The 25283-nt window shown below is 42.8% G+C and overlaps 1 protein-coding gene across 1 annotated transcript; it reads right to left on the bottom strand.

Annotated features, from left to right (window-relative positions):
* Nucleotides 1–1965: 1965 nt before the first annotated feature.
* Nucleotides 1966–22508, bottom strand: LOC117778478 (protein APCDD1-like). The gene is made up of 5 exons (XM_034614058.1): nt 22094–22508; nt 13127–13310; nt 12499–13024; nt 3293–3614; nt 1966–2862 (listed from the first exon to the last, which is right to left on the bottom strand). The coding sequence occupies exons 1-5, from the start codon at nt 22131–22133 to the stop codon at nt 2402–2404; spliced, it is 1533 nt and encodes a 510-aa protein (XP_034469949.1). The 5' UTR covers nt 22134–22508; the 3' UTR covers nt 1966–2401.
* Between the last annotated feature and the right edge of the window lie 2775 nt (nt 22509–25283).

The following is a 25283-nucleotide window of genomic DNA, read 5'->3' as shown; positions in this document are numbered from 1 at the left end:
TCCTACTGGGCAGCGGAGTGAGAATTACATCATGGTTTACTGATTATATGATGATGGTGGTGGTGTCAGGCGAATACAAGCGACTAAACAGAACGGTTATAATTAGAACACATTCTTGAACATGAAAAAATAATTAGGAGATGTTGGCGAATGCAAACTCATCACAGACGCGAAGGTATTCTGGATATAATTCGTCATATGCAGCTAAACTGCGAAGAGTTTGCATGTGTAAGGATTTGACAAACTATTTTTCATTAGGTTTTGTCATTTTAGGGTAAATCCTCATGACTGCAGTAGATAAATGTAAGAACAAATTTTTTGGGATTCAGATTTTCATTAGAGCTTTTTAATGTCATGTTCCACCGCTGAGCATAAAAACAATCCTCAATCCCTCTTCATCAACCTTCATCAGCCTCCCCTCAGGCGCTGCACTTCAAAAGTGGATTTATTTTCATGTATTTACTTATATTACTTTGACTCTTGAGGCTCTAAGCCCACCTGGTTTCTGTCTTCTCCTGTTTTATTTCCCCAATATATTTAATCCAATTTTCTTTTTATTTTATTGTTTTTGAGATTAATAATCGCAACAGGCAGATTTCAGCTTCTCCAACAATAACCTGTGGGAAACATTCTCATCTATTCTTTGAGGGATATAAGGTTAAAAAAAAAAAAAAGTACAAAAATCTGTATATGTCCCAAAAGTAAATTGGTATTAGTTCACGTGACTCGTGAATTGTTTTAATAAATGTAACCTATGTCCCCGGCGGCTTTCTTGTGTAACCCCCTCATACATCTACTCCCCAAATCCAATAAAGAATATTAGGTACTTTAAATTCTCTATTGGCAACTTTAAAATCTCCTGAAGGGACTCAGACAATGTGTTTCCCCTTAAATCCAACATGTTATGGACCAATGCTGATGAGAATCACAACTTTAATCTTATACATGTTTTTATTTACAAGGACAATTTGTGGAGCTTAACACACGGAACAAACTTTTTCATTTTCAGGACAAGTGTCTGCTGCTGTGGCCTCTTTGTCTTCTCCCTGTTGAACATGAAAGTTACATTTGAGCTTGAAATCTGCTGCTAAGTTGTCAAACAGGAACAACTTCGGACTGACCAAGTCCCCGTGACCTCTGTGATCTGAGACCGAACCACAACCTGACGACCTTATTCCCAACGGACGTAGAATTTGTTCCACTGTCACGTTCAGAAAGCAGCTGTAAGAGCAAAGAGCGTCAGTCTGATTTCTCACTGGAAGATTTAATCAGGGAGCCACTCATCTGGAACAGGTCATATATGATCTGCTAATCATCAGAATCTACCTGTTGTCCCAGTTCAATACTGGTTATAGATTCAATTAATTTATCAATGTAAGATCTAATAAAAATCAGTTAGTAGAATCCAAATCCAAAATAAAACATGAAATATTTAAATTCAAATTTTCCAATTAGTATTTACTACCAGTTTTGTTGGCTGTGAGAATCTTTAATATTTTTTTAATCAATGCTAATCAGTTAGATAAACAAAATACCACTTTGTTCATCTAACATTTATTTTGAAGGTTAAGATTTCTTTAGATGAATGAAAACAAAGCTTTGCTGTGATATAATTAAACCATGTGACCGCCGCCTAAGACCAAGGTGAGGATTCAGTATTTGTGGAAACATGTTTTGCAAAATTCTTCCAAACAAGTTGTAGTTTATAACACGTTTAACACAGTTTTTAATACATTTACTGCACTGATATCATAATTATCCTCATTGACTTTAGCCATATTGCCCAGATCGAATAAAAAAAGGCTTAAGCTGTTTTCCAGCTTTGGGACAAAAGAGAATAATTTCCCAAATCTCCCAGATGGAAACAAGGTCAGCAGCTGTGAACAGGAGGAAATGAGCCGGAGTTCTGTTGTATCTAAAGTAACATTATGACCTTTATGGGAAATAAATGACAGAAACCTGCAGTTGAGTTCAGGCTATATTTGAAGAAACTGCTTTAATATAAGTACACTGGTTCCCTTTTTACAGTAAACTGTGACTCACAGGCGTCTCCTCCAGACAAGGAGCTCATTGTCAGAGTCTGTTGTAGAAAACATTTCCACGCACCAGATCCTGTTGCAGGTACATACGCTGTATAAAACCTCCTCTGGTCTGTGTGGATACACATATATATAGACATCTTTGTATATTTGTGGAAACACAGACAAGTCGCTCTTTGGTTCCACTGTAAAGTGCAGTTTCTGTGGTGCAGCAGTGTCGGGGTCTTTGGTAGCTGGAGTCCAGAGGATCAGTGGCACCAGGTTTCATCCTCGTTCTCATCACAGAGAGGGAAAGTTCAAAGTTTACATCAGTCTCCCAGTCTGCTCTTATAATCCACGCTCTTGTCTGGTGTCAAACGTCTCTAGCTCTGCCAGAAGAGCAGCACGGACACGACCAACGCACCCAAAGCCACGGCGACGTGTTTCCGGCCTCCTGCGTGCCATCCTGCGCAGTCATTGTGCCGCTGAGGCCTGTCGTCGTCGCTCCCCCGGCTGTAGTCGGACGACTGGCTGCTCGCCGAGCACTGCACCAGGGGCATCTGGTAGGACGTGGCCCGCTTCTCCGGCCGGTCCGGGCTGGAGCCATCGCTGGGGCGCTGGCCGTTGTAGAGCAGGTAGCGGCCATGGGCGTCCTGCTCCATGCGGAAGAGCTCGTACTCGGTGTGGGGGAGCCGGATGCCCAGCGCCACGCAGCCGTTTGTTATGGTGACGTCCTGCTGCACCCCGACCTGCCAGGAGCCCTGAGCGCCACACTCGTTGCCGTTGAAGACGTTGAGGAGGGAGGTGGTGGCCAAGTCCATGGGCGTCACTCTCATGTGGTTCACTGAAGGGAGGGAGACACGAGAAGTGAGGAGAGGCTCAGGGACAACAGGACCTCATGTGAGAAACACTTCAATGATGTGTTTTTATACATTTGTGTTTTACAGATGTTTTTCTTGGGTATAAACGAAATCTACAGGTAGTCCAGACCTGTTGATAATAATAATATCACAACTTACTATCTTTATATATGAAGTTACATCCTGCAGATTATTAACTTAGCTCACTAACAGTCAGCTCACTTCTCTCTATCTTCTCTAATCCAGATATAATCCTGAGGATTAAGACGTTTGTCCTCCTTCCAGTCTGTTTGGTGAGTCGAGCCTGTCGCTATATCCCAATATCTTAGTATTTAAAAAACAAATTCTATTTTTATGATAATCCTTTAGTGAAGATCTGATATCCTGATCATCCCGAATGGTGACATTCGTTACCTTTGAAGACAAACTCCGTCCCGCCCCTGACTCGGGTGGAGTGAAGCCCTCGGCTGTAGCGTCCTCGGGCGTAGATGGTGAAGGTGGGGTGTTTGCAGATCGGGTCGGAGTAGTGGAAGTAGTGGCCCTCCCACGTGTGGTTGTTGTCGTGGAAGATGAAGTGGCGGGTGAGGAAGAGGACCTCGGGGCGCACTTCGCAGCGCTGGCTCACCCACTGGCCGTACAGCCCCACGGTGAGGTCGGCTCGCGGCGGCAGGATGGGGGGGTGGAGCTCGTCGGAGCGGAAGATGATGCGACAGGCGATGCAGCCGTGGTCGTGGTTCTAGAGAGAGAGAGAGAGAGAGAGAGAGAGGGGAAGGTGGAACAGTGAGAAAGACAAGTTGGTAATTTAAAGCAGTTACTTATCAAAATGTAATGAACTGACTGACAGGTGACATGTTGAGAAAATATGATTTTAAAACCTTTAAAAAGTGAAATCAAACGTGATGCTTTAAATAATGGAAAGAAAAGGTTATGATGTCACAGTTAAGTTGACCTCTAACTTTATCTCTTGAGTTATGTGTTTAGTTAGGACCTTGACCTTTGACCTAATCAATTAATATCTGAGTACAACTGAACGAACCTGAAAACAAAAATATATATTTAAAACCAACAAGAATATAATGCAAAACAATAAAATGAACACAAACCAGAGTTTCTGTTAAAATGCTGAAGATTTAAAAAGATAAACTGTTAAACAATGGATTCAAAACTTTGCTGAAGTTCTTAAACCTTTTTGTGAAGCCAACTATTTTTACATTTTCTTCCCCCAAACCTGAAACATCCTGAAACTATGTTAAATTTCTGTTCAGGCCCGAAACTCTCCCAGCGTCGCTGCATGAGAATCCAGCTTGTTGGATGAAACGTGTCGGAGCTGGACGCCTTTTTAATCCATCACCGGGATATTGTGTCGTGAAATTCACATAAAGGACAGCTGGCGTCTGTTCTGAAGCGAGGGAGGAAGAACTATTTCCTTCAGTCTGAGCTTTGTGGGGCGCTGGAAGCCGGACAAGCATTTTCTCAGCGTGATCACACGGTGTTACAGTCAAAAGGCAGATGTCTGGTCGGACGAAAGCCACGACACGGGGAGCCGAGCGTCGTCCTTCGTTCACTCTGCTAACGACGAGCGAGGGTTTGTAAACCTATGAATCATGGCATGTGATCGTGGTGTCCGCAGACGGGACAGCTGTGCACCTCTGGCTGCAGTAGAGCCTGGAGGTCCGGGTGGATTCATATTGTATAAGACCAAACTCCAGGGAGGTGCAGAGTCTTTGTTATCCGAGGGTGGTCGAACCTTCAGACCGAACCTCGACTCTTTTCCCAGACAACATCATGTCTGCCTGGGATTTATGGAGATTTATGAAAAAAAAAACTGAAACGATAGAGATGGAGGAAGCTATAAAAGAAAAGAGAGGGATAAAAACGAGTGTATCATGACATCGTAGAGTTGAGATAATCCCAGTGCTGCTGTATAACCAGCTCAGAGTCAGAGGTTAATGGAGGAGAGGCCTCGTGTGAATCCAGCTCTGTGAGAGAGAGTTTCTATACACACAGTGGGAGCAGGAAAAAGAAATGAATATAGTTTGCAGTGAGAAAATAAGTGTTTTACATATATATGTGTATATTTATGTACAGATTCAGGATCTGTTTTCATCTTACTGAACAAAGTACTGTGCAACAGGACAATAGAAAACAAGATGGTGATTTTCTTCTGTCCAGTTTAAACAGAAAATATCACATTTCAGTTGAACACAGAGTTTTGCTTTGCTCAGCAACATATTTGTTTTTTAAACAATCCAAACTGTCTGCGGTTTTGGTTTAGTTCAGTTTTGTTTCATCCTGTTTTATGTTTCTTAGTGTTGTAAATGTTTTTAACTGATTTTCTGTGAAGCACTTGTTGCATTATGCATAAATTGTGATCTAGAAATATTTAATTTACTAAGTTTAGTATCATATCTATTGTCTATTGTCTATTAAAGAGATTAAATTGATTCTAACCTAAAAAAACAGCTCTCAGTATAAAGTTTTTTCTGTTTGCCACAACAAGCTCCAGCATCAAGGTCGGTCTCTATGTACGTAGCCTGAGGGAAGAGGGGAAACAAGGGTTGAAAACCACAAGCTGTTGCTCTTTAATTTGTATTTAGACTTTTATTGCTCTGAGGGACGACTGAAGGTTTCTGCAGGACAGGTAGAGAAACATGCTCGGAAAAGATTTACTGAGAAACTGGAAAATAGTGGGATGGACAAACGGACGGAGGAGAATATTAAAGGTTAATATGTTGGTAACGAGGCAGCGGTCTCCACGGCCGAGTGTTAAAACCACATCAGAGGAGACTTCTATCAGCTGAACATTTAAAGAATCGTTTCCTGCTGAGCGTTTCATGAGAAGATCGATAGCGGACTAGCTTAGCATAAAGGAGACCTGGAAACAGTGAGAAACCTCCACTGTGGTTCTGGTCCAAACTGAATTAAAATAAATTACATTTAGCGGTTTCATGGGGGTTATATATGTGGGACTGTTTCCTGGCCAGATACAGTGACTTCCTGTAGTGTTGTCGTCATCGTGAGGTTTCAAGGTTTCACAGAAAAGCACAACCCCATATTTTTTTGCCCCACTTTATATATTTTGCTTCATATGCAACAAACACACGTGAGAGTGGGACAGTGTTCTCATCTAAATCCCAACAAGGAAGCCTTTGAGCGTTTCAGGTTTCAGACGGTGTGTTGGCGCTTTTTCTTACAGGGAAACTAAATCACAGTGAGAGTTAAACGTTGGCACAACGTCGTCCCTTTATGTTTTTCCTCCAGTGCGCCCCTCATTAAGGGAAGGGGATTTAAGTTCCAACTAATTTTATATTATTGAGTAATATGCTGATTATTCTCCATCATCAATGACGTCTCTAATCAATATTTGACCTATTAAAAATAGTGAAACATTCCCATCACAACTTGACAACACTTGTGACGTTTCCTTGATTCCACAAACAACCTTTCAAAACCTAAACATATTCAATTTATTAACTCGGCCAAGATGTTTAAGTTTTGAGCAATGGAAGCATCCAGTACATTTGTTTGCCGATACAGATCAGAAACTTTCTCTCCTTTAAACATTTACGTTGATTTCTCAGAGACTAATTTATGGATCTTGATGGAAAGAATCAGGTTTGTTTAGGGGACAGATCCAAATAAAAAAATCCAAATCAAATGAATTTAATCGTGGTTTCAGTCGGGGTCTGTCGGGCCTTGGCGGAGGAATGAAGGCGCTCAACTGGAGAAACTGTAAATACACCAAACTGAGAGTTTTTACTCGAACAATAACTTTAATGACTAATTATCAATACTGTGTAAATATAGTTGTCAGTTATTCATCAGTGAACTGAATCCAGTGATTTATGGTTCATAAGCTGAACAAGGTATAAACGTCTTCACAGCTGCTATAACAAACATTCCCTGTATTTGAGTTGATTTCGGTGTCGACCTGATGATTATTAATGAAGGTTCACAAACTTTCACTTTGCAGTTAATAAGAACTCGTTAGTTGGCAGGTTCCCTCGCCACAGAGCAGCTGCGGTGTCTTGACTTGTACGAGCTTGTTTCTGCTGCGACTTCTTGGACACAGTTTTCTCTGGAAGCAAAGATCTGTTTCTAAACTTACTGGAAGTGAAGACAATGAGGAAGTGAGGCAGGATATTACGGCCTCTGCTTCACATAAATGACATCAATTTCATTTTGATTTTTACGACGTTGGACGGACGCTTTCGTCTGAAGCGACGTACAAACGAGCCACGACCCAGGCCACGGCGGATCAAGGAGAATTACAAGTGAACTTCACTTTCGTTGGCAGCCATCTTTCATTTGGGCACTTCAGGGGATTACCACCATAGTTCAGAGGGGGACAATGTCCAGGAGCCAAAGTTTTACGAGGAACAGAAAACACGTCAGGCTTTAAAATGCTTCTTTACAAACCTGTTGGTGATAGCGTGAACACTTCACCCCGTGGTTTTCTATGTCCTTTAAACCAGACCAGCATCTTTCCAGTAATTTCACATCCCAGGAATTCATAATAAGAGTTTTAGCTTCCACTGACTGGCTCAAGTTTTAAATGCATCTCAAGCTCTTTACAGGAAAGTAGCACGAGACGTCACAACTGAATCTCTGCGTGAGGGAGAGGCTGAATGTAAGAAAACCCCCAACAACCATATAAAGAAACACAGATCCCCTCTCGACACGGGTCATTATCAAGTGGTGGCTGCTCTGCCTCGGGGACGCCGCAGCGAACCAGGCGACAGAAAACAGGCCTAAAAACAAAGTCTGCTGCCGTGCATCACCGCTGAGATCCACCCAATAACCACAAACTGCTGGCACCGGCGAACGTCCTGGACTGGGACCAGCTCTGGGTGCACACAGCTCCAAGATTAATGGATTGGACGGTCACCATGGCAATAAAAAAAAAAAGAAAATCCCCGAAAAGAATCTGTTACGACCGCAAGAAATGGTGGAGTAGAGAGGAAGGAGTGAGGAATTTCTCCTGATGTTCCCCAGAAAAATATAGATTTTTAAAACCTGATTTACTGTTTGTGCTCAGTTGACGACCGGTTGGGCCAAACGCTATAAAATCACTCAACTTATTTAGGATGTTTGAATGAAGTTAGAAGCTTTTAAGTGTCGGTTTAACCAAATTACAAAATAACACAGTATTTCCTCGCCTATTTTTTTCTGGGATCCGACCATTTAAATAACTGGAGATGATCACACTACTCACAATCCAATAGAGACCGATAAATTCGGATTTTAGCTGCTCACAGAATTAAAAAACATGTTTGAATCTGTTATTGTTATTATTATTTGACCACTTGGGGGCAGTGCAACAAGCTGGTATGTACAGTTGATTATTCACACATGCAGCAGAACAGTAGAGCAAATACAATATAATACAAATACGAGGCCCAGCAGCCTCCTTCTATTCAATCAAGCTGCACCAGATTTCACCCACTTGGAAATACCAGTCCCCAAAATATGATTATGTTCATCTTCATCCATGAATTATTCCCAGAGAAATAGATGAAAAGGTAAAAAAAAAAAAAGATCGACTTTAAAATATCATGGCTTCTTCCGTTTTGTGGAAATCTGTTCAGTAGTTTTTGCGTAATCTTGCTGAGAGACACACAAATAGTCTATTCGGGTATATGAGGATCTAATTAACTAATTATGAAATACTTTTATATAATTACAATAAATTAAATACAAAAAAAAGTAAAAGTAGCATAAATGGAAAAACTCAAATAAAGCACAAGTAACTCAAACTTCTACTAAAGTACACGAGTAAATGTACTTAGTTACTTCCCACCACAGGGCAACATATGACCAGGACTGAGATCTTAGTTTGTCATTTTGTTGAACTGACCCTTTAAAGTTTGACTTTAGCCGGAAACCAAAAGTGAGTCTCAGCTCCACCGACACCCCGTCGTTCCTCCTTATTCAAAAAAGATGGAGGAGGAGAACAAGAGCACATGCAACACTTTGATTCGAGCCTCGGGCACGCATGAAATCAGAGCTGGTATGTGCTCGCCGGAATAATTCATATGGCCGCATGATTCGGAATTCTAGGAATACCACATGTTGATCGCTCGCGGAGATAGGCCGGGTCTCACGTTGCGCCCCCGTCGGCCGGAGGGGCTTAAGGAGAGCAGCTCTGGTCATTACAGCGCCACGGGGGAGCGTGTCTGATCACAGCTCCTCACTCCACACTGTTTACATTCTGATCAGCAACACCGAGCCCCGTCGGCCCCATCGGCCCCGTACAAATGGGTGTTTATTTAGACGGCAGGCCCCGAACAGGATTTCATTGTAATCTCTGTGGAGGGTGACAGTGAAAACATCACTCTAGGGTTTCGCCCGGCGGGGAAACTGCTGTTCGGCCGTGTAAATAGAGAAATTACATCCCGTACGCACAGCGCAGGGAAGAAAGGAGTCTTTCTTGAGGCGAGATTTGGGGAGATGAAATCAGCATGTGCATAGTTTCTGGTTTCTACAAGTGCAAATGTTTAGTGTATTATGGTACGAGGGCCTGATTATTGACCTACACACTGATCCTTAATCAGATTTCAACAGTATTTCAATCTATTCGGTGGAGATAATTAGTTGTTTTTTTAATCCGTCACAGAAAATAACTTGACATTCAATCAGGCGTCACTTGCTCGCTATAGATTCGTCAGACCGCACCTCGTAAACACAATTCTAGAGTTTCTTTCAGATATTATTTCGCCCAGATCGTGTAAACTACGCTAAAAGAAAACTCCCATGAAACCTTGTGTTTTTTAGGGTCAGTGTTTTGGTGTGTGTGGTCTCTGCGGTGTGGAGGCTCGGCACAGTGGGGGTGAAGTTCAGCAGAGGTTGTTCGCTGAGCCGCCACACACGGGACAGAAAGCTGAACTCTACCTCCGGCCCGGTCATGTGTTCCAACCAACACAAACGACCTGTTCTCATCCTGGTTGGTGCACGAGCGGCGTGGTGGGAGTGTCGGGGGGGGGGGGGGGGGGGGGGGGGTCTGTCTGTTTGCTGTCGTGTCTGAGGCCAAAACAAACTCTGTGAAGGCAAATACTGGACCTCCAGCTCAGACCTTCTGATTGGTTGAAGGGGGCCTATTACTGTTATTTCCTGTCGTAATATATTTAATGATACATGAGTCGGATGTTAACATTTGGCCACAGTTTCATATAATGATTTAAACGCATGTAAAGGTCATCCCCGTGGGACTAAGGCATCAGATTGCTCCGAGCACGAGGTTCCAGAGCTGACGTCAGCGCGTCACAGAGTATTGACAGACTTGTTATTGACATTCAGGCGACATGTTAACACATTTCCCACATGCAGACTATTAACAGATGCATTTAGGGATTCTGATTGAAACACTAAGTCCTCTTTAAAGCTTGTTTTGTTGAACTGTGATTCTTCTGTGGTGGCGTCCCGGACTAAAACTATAGATGTGGACATGAGCTTAACAAGTCTGCGGAAGATTTAAGTAGCAAAAAGTAAGAATATTGTACTTTAAATGCCGTTTTCTTCCCCTCATATCAAACAACCACAAACAGTGCATAGTCACTGAAAACCAAAAGGCTCTGTAGAGATTCTGACCCCGAGGAACAAGGATTTTACCTCCGACAAGAACCTCATGTTTTCATTGGCATTTGTTTTGTCGCTAGTTAGCAACATTACACACAAACTACTGGACGGATCAACACTAAACTTGGTGGAAGGATGTGATACGCTTCAGGAAAGGAATCATAGGCTGTTTCTGGTGTTGAGATTTAATTTGCAGAACTGTTCAGTTCAATCTATCCTGCAACTGACAAGTACAGTGCCTTGCATAAGTATTCACCCCCTTTGGACTTTTCTACATTTTGTCATGGTATAACCACAGATTAAAATTTATTTCATCGTGAGTTTATGTAATGGACCAACACAAAATAGTGCATCATTTGGAAGTGGGGGGAAATATTACATGGATTTCACAATTATTTACAAATAAAAATCTGAAAAGTGTTGAGTGCATATGTATTCACCCCCTTTACTGTGAAACCCCTAACAAAGATCTGGTGCGACCAATTGCATTCACAAGTCACATTTGCAAGTCACATAATTAGTAAATAGGGTCCACCTGTCTGCAATTTAATCTCAGTATAAATACACCTGTTCTGTGACGGACTCAGAGTTTGTTGGAGATCATTACTGAACAAACAGCATCATGAAGACCAAGGAGCTCACCAAACAGGTCAGGGATAAAGTTGTGGAGAAATATGAAGCAGGGTTAGGTTATAAAAAAATATCCAGAGCTTTGAACATCTCTCTGAGCACCATAAAATCCATCATAAGAAAATGGAAAGAATATGGCACAACCGCAAACCTACCAAGAGGAGGCCGTCCACCCAAACTGAAGAGTCGGACAAGGAGAAAATTAATCAGAGAAGCAACCAGGAGGCCCATGGTTACTCTGGAGGAGTTGCAGAGATCCACAGCTGAGGTGGGAGAATCTGTCCACAGGACAACTATTAGTCGTCTACTCCACAAATCTGGCCTTTATGGAAGAGTGGCAAGAAGAAAGCCATTGTTGAAAGGGATCCATAAAAAATCCCGTTTGGAGTTTGCCAGAAGCCATGTGGGAGACACAGCAAACATGTGGAAGAAGGTGCTCTGGTCAGATGAGACCAAAATTGAACTTTTTGGCCTCAATGCAAAACGCTATGTGTGGCGAAAACCCAACACTGCCCATCACCCTGAGCACACCATCCCAACAGTGAAACATGGTGGTGGTAGCATCATGCTGTGGGGATGCTTCTCTTCAGCAGGTACAGGGAAACTGGTCAGAATAGAGGGAAAGATGGATGGAGCCAAATACAGGGAAATCCTTGAAGAAAATCTGATGCAGTCTGCAAAAGACTTGAGACTGGGGCGGAGGTTCATCTTCCACCAGGACAATGACCCTAAACATACAGCCAGAGCTACAAAGGAATGGTTTGGATTAAAGAATGTTAATGTCTTAAAATGGCCCAGTCAAAGCCCAGACCTCAATCCAATAGAGAATCTATGGCAAGACTTGAAGATTGCGGTTCACAGACGGTCTCCATCCAATCTGACTGAGCTTCATCTTTTTTGCCAAGAAGAATGGACAAACCTTTCCATCTCTAGATGTGCAAAGCTGGTAGAGACATACCCCAAAAGACTTGCAGCTGTAATTGCAGCGAAAGGGGGTTCTACCAAGTATTGACACAGGGGGGTGAATACTTATGCACCCAACAGATGTCAACTTTTTTGTTCTCATTATTGTTTGTGTCACAATAAAATTTATTTTGCACCTCCAAAGTACTATGCATGTTTTGTTGATCAAACGGGAAAAAGTTTATTTAAGTCTATTTGAATTCCAGTTAGTAACAGTACATAATGGGAAAAAGTCCAAGGGGGGTGAATACTTATGCAAGGCACTGTAACTAGCAAAGAGGTGGGATAAGTATTTTCCTGTTTCCAAACATCATCCTACAACTTTCAGACCCCTTCATCTCTCAGGAGGGAAATGACAAGTCCACAAAGTTCATGTTCGACAAAGACCCCAGAGACAGACGTCCCCGCTCCTCCCACTGAACTTTAGAATAGAGTTGAGATAAGAGACCGACCTTGGCATTCTGCAGGGCCATCTGGTAGCTGGAGGGTTTGTAGTACAGCCTCTGGGACGGCTCTGTGTGGATGTCTCCGAGGAACAGCTCCTCCACCAGGTGATCCAGGTTGTGATGCAGGTACTGCTTCTCGACCCTCAGCAGCTGCAGCTCGTGCATGGCGAAGTTGAGCTCCCTGGAGCAGTCGTAGCCGCCCTCCTCGCTCCACAGCTCGTAGATCTTCCCGGGCTCCCAGGGGCCCCTCACCGCCCCGCGGCAGCTCTGGTTAAGCCTCTGGCTGAGCTCTTTGGCCACGGTGGCTGTGTGACAGACCATCTGGACGCGGTGGAGGTGGTACTCGGCCTCGGTGCCGCCGCGGATGATCCAGGAGGCCTGACGTAAGCGGAGACGACCTCGGACTAGCAGAGTGTAGGTGGGTTTGTTGCAGTGGTTGTCCTCGTAGTAGAACTGGTGAGCCTGGAAGGTGTTGTTGGGGTAGAAACTGTAGGAGCGCGTCAAGAACTCCGGCCCTGGTCTCACCTCACAGCTGCCGAAGAAAACATTGGAGTTTAGAAGTAGTTTGAAGTAGTGTTTGAGCGATAATATCATTCATATAAAAGCACAGAACCACGAGTCCACGGTAGTTTACCTGGTGGACACCCAGTGACCCTCCACACTAGGAGGCATCTGCACAGTGATCCTGGCTCCGTTGTGAAGGTGCTTCAGCATGTGTTGGCACTGGGAGTCTTTGAGCGACCGGCCGAAGGTTTTCTCCAGGGAGAGACGGCTGGAGCGGCCGTCTAAGTAGTGAAGAGAGGAAGCTTCGGTCCAGCCTGTCGGAACAACAAGGATGAAGATTAAAATCAGTGGAGATTAGTCAACTCGTAGATTTTTGGGGGATTTCGTCCATAAGATTTTTGTGTTACACGGAAATATTTCAGGATTCAAAGATGCAACTTTCATAATGAGAAAGACATGAGAGAGATTAAGAAGATATTCTGAATGTTTCAGACAAAGATTTGATTATTTTCTTGTTAAAAACGTTATATTAGTGTCTTTATTTCATTATCTTTGAGTAAGAAGAGGAACGGTTGTCTGGAGTCTCGGAGTCTCTGATGAAGAATCAGCCCCCGGGGTCAACAGCCAATATTTTGGGGGTTTCCTGTGTAGACAGCAGAAATCTGGGCCAAGACTCTTCCTTTCGCCGTTTTCCGTTTAGTCTGACTCGTTTCTTTTTATCACATGAGTCGAACGTTTCGCCACAGAAAACATACTGTGGTCGAACTTATACCTGCGGGCGTCCAGCGCCTGCTCGAACATGATTGGTCAAACTAGAAACCAGAAGGTTCTCCGGCCCCAAAAATCTTGTCCTTCACCTTCAAATTCTGCACATTCACATGCTGTTTATACAGATTAGTTTATGTGTGCACGCTTAAATCCTACAAGTATAGGGTAAACAAATGGAAAAGCACAAACTTGACTAAATTGAACTTGAAGGACAGAATTGATGCTTGAACTTTTTCTGGTTTGGTAGATGGAGCTCAACTCTTTTCAAGTCGACTAATCAGAAAGTTAGTTCCTCTCTGATTCAGCAGAAAGAGCAGTGACCTATTTAGTTTGAAGTAAGCTCTCGTGTTTTCAATGTACCAAGCCTCTCTGAAGTGTTTAGAGGGTTTAATTCAATCATTTTAACTCATGTCATCACCCGGGGATCACAGGGTTGTGTCAGTGATGGTGTGAGCGGAGTCTTTATGGGTTAACATGAGCTGAACATGTGAGGAGAAGGCAAAAGCTTCCATGCCACAGTTGAGGAACGGGTGACACTCGCATCAGACGCTGAAACGAACTCTGACAACAAGCTGCAAACCAAGTTAAAAAGGACTTGAGATGTTTCAAACTCTTATTTCCCACCCTGTCCACGTACCCTCGACGCACCACATGAAATAACAATACCTTCAACAATGAGCTGAGCTTAAAGGGATCAAATATGGGAAATGAAAGCATTTTCAAAGTCTGAGGCTCAGAGTCCAGGGAGGATTTATTCCATGCAGCGCTCTAATATCATCAAAATCTATTTTGAAACATGAAGACTTTGCATTAAATTCTTTCTATCAGACCCGACTGGCCTGGAACTATCGTTCAATGCCAAGGAATGCCGCTGCGGTCATCTCTGTGCTTTTAATTTGGGACTAATAACACCAGAGGAGGAACAAAAAGCAAAGTGATTAAAAGAGGCCAAATGCTCCATGAAGGAACAAAGATCCATCCGGCTGGTTTACACGCACCAAGGCCGAGGTTTGTGTATAAACCACCACATCACAGCGCTGCTCGGTGGAAACACTGGACTGTGTGAGCCCCGGACTCGGCTGGCGGCATTAGTAACGCGACCCTGCCGGCTGGAGCTGGGTCAGGAATCAAAGAACAGGCTCCACAGTTTGCTGCATGTTACACGTTAGTGTGTGAAACCTTTTTTTTTTTTTGCACCTGCAGTCGTGTTGGACCAGCGGGAAAAAACCCTGAGTGGCTGCCAACAGCTTGTTTTCACAATGAGGAGAGCAGGAACCACCATTGTGTGTGTGTGTGTGTGTGTGTGTGTGTGTGTGTGTGTGTGTGTGTGTGTGTGTGTGTGTGTGTGTGTGTGTGTGTGTGTGTGTGTGTGTGTGTTTCCTCCATGCTACCTCAATCAAATTTATAGCCCATATTCAGAAATTCATAGGGATTAACAAGGTGCAACTTCCTCGGGCCCTTAACCCTCAGCAAATATTGGCATATTTGTACTAGCTGTCAATCACACGGGAGTCCACACCCTAATGCGCGTTGTCTGTTTCACTCTTTATGGAACCATGACTGACAGAATGAACATCAGGATGTGTTGAGGAAGAAACAAGAGATGTGTGATTTTCATTTTCCAATGTTTTTATTTGTTATTTAAGAATGGTAGATATTTACAGACTTGGAGGGGAGGGGAAGTAGGGATGAGGAGGGTGAGGAGGGGTAGGGATGTTGGGATGTTGGGGGTTTAAGGGGAAAATGGAGTGACTTGTTCTTCTCCTTCCTTTCTCTCCTCCTATTCCTTCTTCTCTCTCTTCTTCATCTCCCTCTTCTCTCTCTCCAGTTTCTTTCTCTTCCCCTGTTTCTTCTTCTCTTTCAGCTGCTTCTTCTGCCTCTTTCTCTGCTTACTCTTGCTCTGGTGCTCGGCCGTCCACATCTGCTCAGTAACGTTGACCAGGAGAATTGCATCCTCAAAGTCATGATGCTTGCTCACCCACTTGTCTTCTGTGAGCTCGACCAGTTTCTCCAGCTCCTTTATTCTGTCGATGCCGGCCTCCTTCTCCACCCGCTCACGTCTGAGATTGTCCTCATGAGATCACATTTTGTCTCCCACTCAGTCTTGCTCTGGAGAATCTCGGTCTCGATGGCTTGCAGCTTGGACATGAGCTCCCGGTTGCTGTCTTCCAGTGCCATAATTTTACTGGTGGCGATGGCGATCATCTGATCCTTTTGGAGAATTATGGCCTCATGCTTGCTCACCCAGTTTTCTTCTGTGGCCTCGACCAGTCTCTCCAGCTCCTTTATTCGGTAGAAGCCGGCCTCCTTCTCCACCTGCTCACGTCTCAGATCGTCCTTCAGAGCGTTGATTTCTGACCGACACTCAGTCTCGTTCTGGAGGACTTTTGTCGCAGTGGCCGTGAGCTCCAGCGCCATTTTCTCACACGTGACCCTGGCGATCACTTGATCCCTTTCATGGACGGCTGATTCCATCTCGTTAACCTGGTTGCACTTTTGACTCAGCTCCTGTCTGATCTTCTGGGTCTCTTCCTCCTGGCTTTGCAAACGAGTACTCAAGGATATGAAGTCCTTCTGTTGGAGTCTCAACTCCTTCTTAACCTCCTTGACCTCGGTCTTCAATTCCTCCCGGAGTCTTTCAGACTCTGTCCCCTGCATGATCTCCTTTTCCTTCCTCCAGGCGGCTTCTCTGCTGGACATGTGCGCCTTCAGAGCGGCATTTTGTTGAGACAGTTCCATAATCTGAAACTTCCTTTCCTCGATTTCTCCACGGAGGTTCTCCATTATATAGGGAGATTGCACATATTGTACAGCAGACTGAAGGATACAAACAAACACATAACAGGTAAAAACACAGTCCCACACTCACTTTAAATTAAATGTTCATGAATCAGACCAACAAATCACTGATTTAACCAGAAGTACATTTAACTACAGTTTCTTCAATTCTCTTAAATACAGTCTCTCCATATTAAAGTGAAGAATCCTGAACAGCAGCTGCATAATATCCACAGAGACTCATGTCATGCAAACTATTGTAACGTACACAAACCAAGGCCCAATCCCATTTCACCTCTTAGCCTGTCCCCTCTGTTCTGCACCCACAAATGTGAGTATTTTCTCCATTAATAGGGATTGAAAAATTACGATAATAATCGTAATATCTTAGTTTAATATCGTTGCTATGTATTATGGTCTGTTTTTTTTTTTTTTTACAACATCCTAACATCCCCGACAAGGTGGCCTGAATAAGTGTAACACTAAAAAAGAGTTTCCTGCTTAGAACACCTTACCTGGATTCCTGATTTGTAGTTCATCGACATGTTGGCTGAATACAGGTAAGGTGCAGGCGTATGGAAGTATTTTCTCTTGTTTTCTGACGATCTCGGTGTCTCAAGTCTTTGTGGAGCTGTTGTCCTCAGGTCTCAGAAGGCACCGAGACGTTTTTCTTCCAGAACTCTCTTAAATACTGAACTTGGCTTTGATTTTATTGAATGCTTTCAAATGTAACCTTAATCAAAGTCAAATATGACATCACACAAACATGATGTCACATGTGAGATCACAGGAACTATGTTGGAGGGGGGAGGGGGGAGGGGGGTTGGTTTGGTTCAACAAATCAAATTGAAATATAATAAAATACAAACATATAAACAACTACAATGGCCCAACAGTCCATTTAATCCAATCAAGCTGCACCAAATGCACACGCTCATAGATATCAGTTCCCTAAACATGCCTGTTTCATCAAGATTCATAAATAATTCCCTGTGAAATGGGTAAGTTTCCCAGAAAATACATTGAGTATTTTTACATATTTTTGCTGAGAAGCGTAGAAAACCAACCAGCAAACAAATGTATTGGCAAGAAATTTGATAATAATACAGGAAATAAGCAAAAATGGCCAAAATTGACTGTTTCCTTTTCCCAAACATGAATATTATTTCTTCCATGAATACATCTTCAGTATCTATGGATTCCTTTGGACTCTCAATCAGACTAAAGACATGCGAAGACGTCACCTTCATTTTACAGCTTTTAAACAAGTGATCGATCCGTCAAGACAATCATTGGATTAATTTATAATAAAAATAAATAGTGGCGGCTCATCTATTTTCAACAGCGGTCTGTTAACCGACAATGGCTGCCGTCACCAGGGACACGTAACCTTGAGTTCGACCAACAGCTGCCCCCCCGCCACATCTCACAGTCATCCTCAGCTGATGGAGTTATCAGCACATGATCTAAGTGTGGCGCTTCAGTCCCACGACAACAGGTGGTCATACTGTGTGTGTATATATATATATATATATATATATGGGAACATTGTTGACCCCGACCTCTGAAACTGGGAAGAGGCATTTTGAAAATATTGTACATTTTTCATGACTGAGGTAAATCTGAATCCTAATGTTTATATCCGCTCATGTGTTTTGGACGTATGGGACCCAGACACGTGAAGTCTCACTCACAACAGAACCTGGATGTAAAGAAAATGTTTTCAGACACAGGAAGAATCTGATGATGTTTTCTTTTTTTTTTTTTGCTGCAGCATTCCAGGGATTCTGAGTAATGGACGCCATTGTCAACAAAGATACAGTGGAATTCAGAAAATAATCTGTAAGCACTCATGCTTCAAAATAAACCAGTGTGAAAAGGCTCAGAAACCCTGAAACTGCTCTCCAGCGTCTCCCCTACTTCACTCGTTTTGTGTTCAAACAAACTGCAGATTTGCTTCTCGATTAGAAAGATGTGGAGCGTTGAAAGGTATATTTGAACCTGCTTTCAGACATGTTACTAAACTCCGGAGATCCTCCTCTGGAGTATGTGTAAACGCACATGTCGTAGTGAGGGCCTCTGGACTTTCTGCAGACTTTTGCCAGCCGATGAAAGTCCAGAGAAGCTGATGTGAGAATACAGCAGGAGATCCTCCGCAGGACCTGAATCCTCCGGAGGATTTGTTGCTGTTGTGAGGCGGAGAATCTCCCGCTGCGTTTGTTCGTGAGTGAAATGAAACCTCAGGAGAAAGTCCGGACCCAATTCTCCAAAATTCCTCCTGAGGTGACGTCTGAAAACGGCTTTAATCTGTGAATAAATTGCATCAAATTCGAAAATAACTCTACCATGCATCTCTTATTTTGCTGTTTAAAGTGTAGATGGATAAATGAAGAAATTCTGCATCTGGCGTTCGCCTGTCTGAGGTCTAACTGTGCTTGTAGCTCAGTGAAAATATTTAAATTATAAAAATGAAACGTGAGCTTTATTTAGAGCAGTTGTAAACCCAGTTACAAATGTTTTTACAAAGAGTTTTACTCGATCAAAGTGAAGCAGTTTAAAATGGAAAACAGGCGTATGGGGCAATAAATGAGGAAATGATTAAAAGGAGGTTAAGTGGAGCATGTTTGTAAAATTACTTTTTAAAGACGAAGCGTCATGCCTCTCTTTCTCTACACATTAAACGAGGGTTGAATGTGTGAGTAATGGGACTCCCCCCCCAATAGCTTTATAAAAACAAAACAAGAAAATTAGGACAAAAACCTCCCTCATTAGGAGAATAATCAGAAAAGCTGGACTCGAACACGCTCCGGTCACCTCGCCGTCGTCGCTGCCGCTCTCACAAACCGCTGCTCTCTATCTGAATCAAAGCGCCCACAACACTCCCAGGGCCCGAAACCACAGAGAACATTTCCAGTTGGCCGTTTCCCACCGGTGAGGTAACAGCGCCGGGCCCCCGGACAAGCAGAGAGACTCCACATCGTTTATGGGAAGAGAAAAAAATCCAGAAGTGCCGGAGCAGAGCGCAGACAAAGGCCTGTTCTTTGTGTCAGTTCACAGAGTTTGGCAGCGACAGACGGGGGTTGAGAAAAATAACATGACACTTAAAATCAAAGAAACTAAAGTGGTGGGAAGTAAAAGTACAGAAGTAGAGTTTTGAAGATGGTGCTTGTTTTTTATTTTGAAGGCCTCTGAATGTCGTGCTTTTTGTTCACACATGTATCTTCTAACTGTGATTGAACTGTTTACACGTGATCCATTTATTTCTGGTTTCAAATTGCAATTTTCCGAGCTCGCCGAAGAACTTTGCACGACGTTCCTACATCATGTCGTCATCAGCCAAATGTGCTGCATCTCACAATACTTGACACTGATTGGCTTATGACAGACATCTAGCTTTTGCAGATTTTTTTGCATTTTGTCCCGGTTGACTTTAGATTTTTTGTCGACAAACCAAACCACAATTAAACATTTTGCCTTCTTCTACTTCTGCTGCAGTTATTTTTCTTCTTCTAATGTTTAGCGCGTGATGAATCTGCCTCAAAAATCTGAAAGTAGGAACCATTCCCCAAAAAATAGCTCAGTTTGATGCACTTCTTTTGGTCAGAAAAACTTTTTTACACCTTCCAATGAGGTTTGGACCAAACAAGGTCAGTGTGAAAGCTTGTGGCACGAGACGTGAAGTCATATGACCAAAGTCCGTTGGATTCATCCTCTGTGAACCTTGAAAAACTGTAGAAAAAAACTCTTAGTTGTTTCTGGACCAAAGTGGTCGACAGAGCAACATTTCCAACATGGAGCTCAAACTTCACACAAACACCGTCCATCCAGTCTCACCACAAAGCACTGAGTCAAGCTAATGGTTACAAATTATGTTTGAAACTCAACTTTTAAGCCAATTTGAAAAAGAAAAAAAAACGAAAGCCGGTCTTTGGTTGAAGAAAAAGTGGAAGAATGAACATCTGCATTTCCATGACAACTGGCAGCCTCCGTCTGCTGATGAAGATCATTTGTCATGAAATTGACGTGCGATTGTTTTCTCAAGGGCCCGTTCTTCAATATCACCACTTCAACATTAAAAGCGTCTCTCCCACATTGTGGCGTTTCTATTTTCAGCTGCGTGAAGAAGTTGAGTTCTTCCATCTCTGAACGAATCAGCAGTGAAACAGAGCTAACACAGAGCGACGTGCTGCGCTGCATAGCAATTAGCACCATCTGTCTTTCCTCTGCTCGGATGTTTGAACTTTCTCTCTGTTGCTGCAGGTTTCGACTTCATTTGTACCAACTTCTTCTCTGAATGATACAGACCTTGAAGTGTTTTCGTTATATTTTTAGCTTCACTACATATCACAGCTATAACTATATAATATATGACCACATGTATATTGCTAAAGAAATTGTTGGTTTGTCTTTGAGGAACAAAAAGCTAAGTTATAATAAAGGATTTATTTCCTTTTTTAGCGATATCAGCCTCAGATGTGCAGGATCAGTCGTGTTCTAGTTTGTGTTTGGGATTAAAATGATTGAACAACTTCTACCGAGTGTTTTTAACATTTCTTTTGCAATAGTCTGGTATTCTGTCGACTCTTCTCTGTGCTGAAATGACCAGAATCCGAGAGAAGCTCACACATCCTGTATCTTCAATTCCAGCTCTGCCACCGCAGGAAAAAAGGAAGAAACCCCATCACCCACCATGATGAACAGTTTGATGCTTCTCATATATGGCTGAAAATAAGCAGAAGTAATAAAACACAAAGACAGTTGAGGACCAGCAGAAGATCCGTGAAACTGTGAAGTAAAAGCAGCTGCTGCTCCAATGCGAGAGTCCACTCTGTCATTTCTAAAAACCAAGGCTCGACCAAGGTTTTGTCCCTCAGTGAATTTACAGCGCTCACATATCTGCGCTGACAGTGCATTTTCATTGCCACTACGAAAGGCTGCAATAACACACCACTTAATTGAACGTTGGAATCACTTAAACACACTTAAGGATAAGTGGCCTCCAGAAAGCATCGTTTTATCTCAACCCGCTCATTTGAAGTTGCAGCCAAACGTTTCCTTCCACTGTCACTGGCAGCAGATGCACTGGGTCAACTGCAGTCCCATAATCCCCTGCTGCTCAGACTGGGGTTTCCATCAGGACTGGGGTGTTTTAAGTGGCTCTTAAGTCTCCTGGTGCTTTCATCTGCCTCGTTGCCCCAGGACAACTTTTTATTGCTTCCTATCCACGGCTTTCAAATGTATACATCCCACTGGCATGAAGGGGGTAAGTTACAACAACACGGAATATTACTCCTGTTGGACACACAGCCATGAGGGGAGACAGGTGTGAACACGACAGGTTCTTATCTGACTAATACTCTGCAGAAGAAGAAGAAGAAGAAGATGAAAATGCAGTTTGGATGATCTTGTCCCTTTTTTTTAATTTGTGGTTTTCATTTTGTACAGTAAAGCTTCTTGTGTAGGCTGCATGGAAACACATCCAACAGATCTCAACGGCACTGAGCAAGTTTTCAGTAATATTAAACATGGAACCTGGAAACAAGTCTCTTACCCAGAACAGCCAGGAGAAGCAGGACCCATGTCGGCCCCATGATTCCACACTGTGCTGGGGAGCTGAAACGAACTTCACTGGTCTCACTGGAGGAGTTTTCGTTTTTTTCCTTTTACGCAGCGTCCTCGTTTATTCCGACACGAATCCTCACATTATGGATCCAAAGCGTGGAGCGCGCACTCCTGTGAAATCCTGTGACATCCGCGCATCATGGTTCTGCTGGAGAGAGAAAGACAAGCGTCCGGTGCCCGAGGTTCAAACAAGAGGAAGCGCAAACTTCCTCTTCTTCTTCTTCGTTTCACCCTGAAGTTATCACGCGTCGTATCACTGAGATAATTCAGCGTGAAAATGGAGCAGCTCGTTCGCTTTTTACGCGCGTCCTCCGTGCGTCCTGCGCCCGGGAGGAGTGTCTGGACGTGTGTTCACTTCAGAGAGAGGAGTGGACCCCACCCCCCCCGCCTCTGCACACACTCTGTGGGCGTGGAGTGTGTGTGTGTGTGTGTGTGTGTGTGTGTGTGTGTGTGTGTGTGTGTGTGTGTGTGTGTGTGTGTGTGTGCGTGTCTCCCGTTAGGTGCACGCTGCAAAAAACACCCACGTGCATGAGGTGTGTCTGACTGTTGAGCCTGGAGATGTTTTGGGGTTTTAAAATGTTTTAAAATGAAAGAATAGAGACTCAGGACATTCTGCTGTCACTCAATGCAAACTTCATTAAAACCTTTATTATAAAATCACACAATATTTCCTCAGTCATATCTATTAGGGAGAGATTTGCAGTAGAAATTGTATTTGTAAAGTAAAGCACAGCGATGGAATAACTTAAAATGTGATAAGGCCTCTCATTGAGTACTGTAATGATATAGCATGTGACATAATAACCAGAATATCCATCCATCCCTCCCTTCCTCCATCCCTCCCTCCCTTCCTCCATCCCTCCCTCCATCCATCCATCCTGGAGCCAGTACCAGGGTTTTGCCTGAACTACAAACACTTTTTGTGCACAAGCCCAAAAAGGAAATTTAATCTCGTTAATTAACATTCCTTCTGAAATATGGTTTATTTTTCAGATGTACTAGAAAATCATGATTAGTGAAACTGATATTGAACAAAACTTAATGAGAGAACAAACATGGAGAAGTGTGAAGTGTTTTGAATTCACTGTTGTTGCAGCAGTGTTTACACATCCTGAGGAAGTTGTCAAATTAGTATTAAACATGAATTATTTTTGAATGATCTAGTGGTGAAGTTATCTTAAGACCAGACGGCGTCTTTACAGATGAGTTTTCAGTCACTTCACTTGTGTCCAGCTTCCTAACATCCTCCTTGTTATCAGCCATGATGGATGCTGCACATTCTTCTTGACCGTGGAGTTAAAGTCACGCACCTTCTCATCATCGTCTGTTTGCCTGGAGGGAGGAACAACAGGAAAGATTCAGCAACACCTGTGTGTGTGTGTGTGTGTGTGTGTGTGTGTGTGTGTGTGTGTGTGTGTGTGTGTGTGTGTGTGTGTGTGTGTGTGAGTGAGAGAGAGAGAGAGAGAGAGAGAGAGAGAGAGAGAGAGAGAGAGAGAGAGAGAGAGAGAGAGAGAGAGAGAGAGAGAGAGAGAGAGAGAGAGAGAGAGAGAGAGAGACCTTGGCCTTGAGTTTCTGTCTCTGTGTCACTTCTGGTTCTTTGCTGTTTTCTCTCTGATCTTTTGACCCTCAGGCGTCTCTGCAGCTCTGCAGCTCTTCTTCTTTCATCCACTCACAGACAGATTGTTTCTGCACAAAAGCTCCAAACACATTATTTTCTTTCACGAGATGTTTTTCTTCAATTTAAATGTAGAATTATTGATTATCAGCTTGACAATGTGTAATTTTTGAGTCTGGTTCAACGTTAATACTGTATCGAATATACAAAATAAAGAAAATGATTGTGTAGAAGCTTCATTATGGAGGTGAAAGAAGACAAGATGGATAAAATGTCATGATTTGCTGATGTAACTTTACAGAAGAAGAAGAACCTGTAATCTCTACAGATTCTGAATTGCACTCCTTCACCATCATCTGACTCCCGATGGACTAAAAAGAAAAGGATCAACGTTAAAGCAGCAGAACCAGAGATGTCGTCTGTTTTGTTCCACACATTCTTCTTCCTTTTTCTGGAGACTACATTACCCACAATGCAAATAGACCACAGTCAGTCCAGTTGTAGATTTGGGTGTGTTACGGTAATCCAGACTAATGTAGCCTCAAGCTGTTCGTCTGCACCAGAGGTTTAGTGAGATCATTTCTTCTTCTCCACACCCTCACATTTTTCTCTTTCATTTTCAAAATTTCAGTCGTCTGCACCAAGTGACTCAAGTGACATCATATACACAGGAATACCCCCTGAGAGTTTTTGCAATCTTTCAAATGCACATAATGTTATTTAGGTTCTAATGCAGATCCATGTTCAATGATATGAAATACTACAGTGATAGTTTGAGTTGAATGTGCATTAAATGATGCACAAGACAAGATCATTTTCATTTAATCAAAATGTTTAAGTTTAAGTTTAAGTCCTGGAACAACTTCATATATAAATATTGGTTCCATTAACATTTACTGCACATTCATAATTGATTTATCAGTCATATAATCAACTCATCATTTAATTGTTTGTCTAAAAATGTTGGAAAACGCCCACCGTGAGCTTTCAGAGAAGAAAGTGACGCCATTAAACTAATTGATTTAGAGTGATGCATAAACAAAGAAAGGCAGCAAATCCTTACAATTAAAACTCTGAAACCAGGAAATATTTGATGTAGTTGTTGAAGATAACTTAAAAAATGTATATTTCTATGTGTAGAAATGGGAAACTTGGTTTGATGTGACATGTACATGCTCCTCAGCTTGTCTCATTTCCTAGTTTGGATGTTGTTTGACAGTGTTGCAACAACTCTGGGACAAAACCACATCTTCTTTGTTGTTTCCACATTCGGACTTAAAAGCACAAAAACAGTCAAACACAGGAAATGGGACAATCTGAGGAGAAATTGAATGTGACTCTATAAACTTCAGTATTCAGCTCTGTTAACTTACGACCATGTTTTTTAAAGTCCTAAAATACATTTAAAGTAAAGTTTGCACGTATAGAGAGAAGTGACAGTGAAGGAGGCCCCACCACATACAAAAACACTATTTCATATGCTTATCCAATAATCCTCAATCTG

This window comes from Hippoglossus hippoglossus, chromosome 17 (genome assembly GCF_009819705.1).
Source record: "Hippoglossus hippoglossus isolate fHipHip1 chromosome 17, fHipHip1.pri, whole genome shotgun sequence".
Taxonomy (NCBI): Eukaryota; Metazoa; Chordata; class Actinopteri; order Pleuronectiformes; family Pleuronectidae; genus Hippoglossus; species Hippoglossus hippoglossus.
This window is presented reverse-complemented; position numbering and strand designations above follow the sequence as displayed.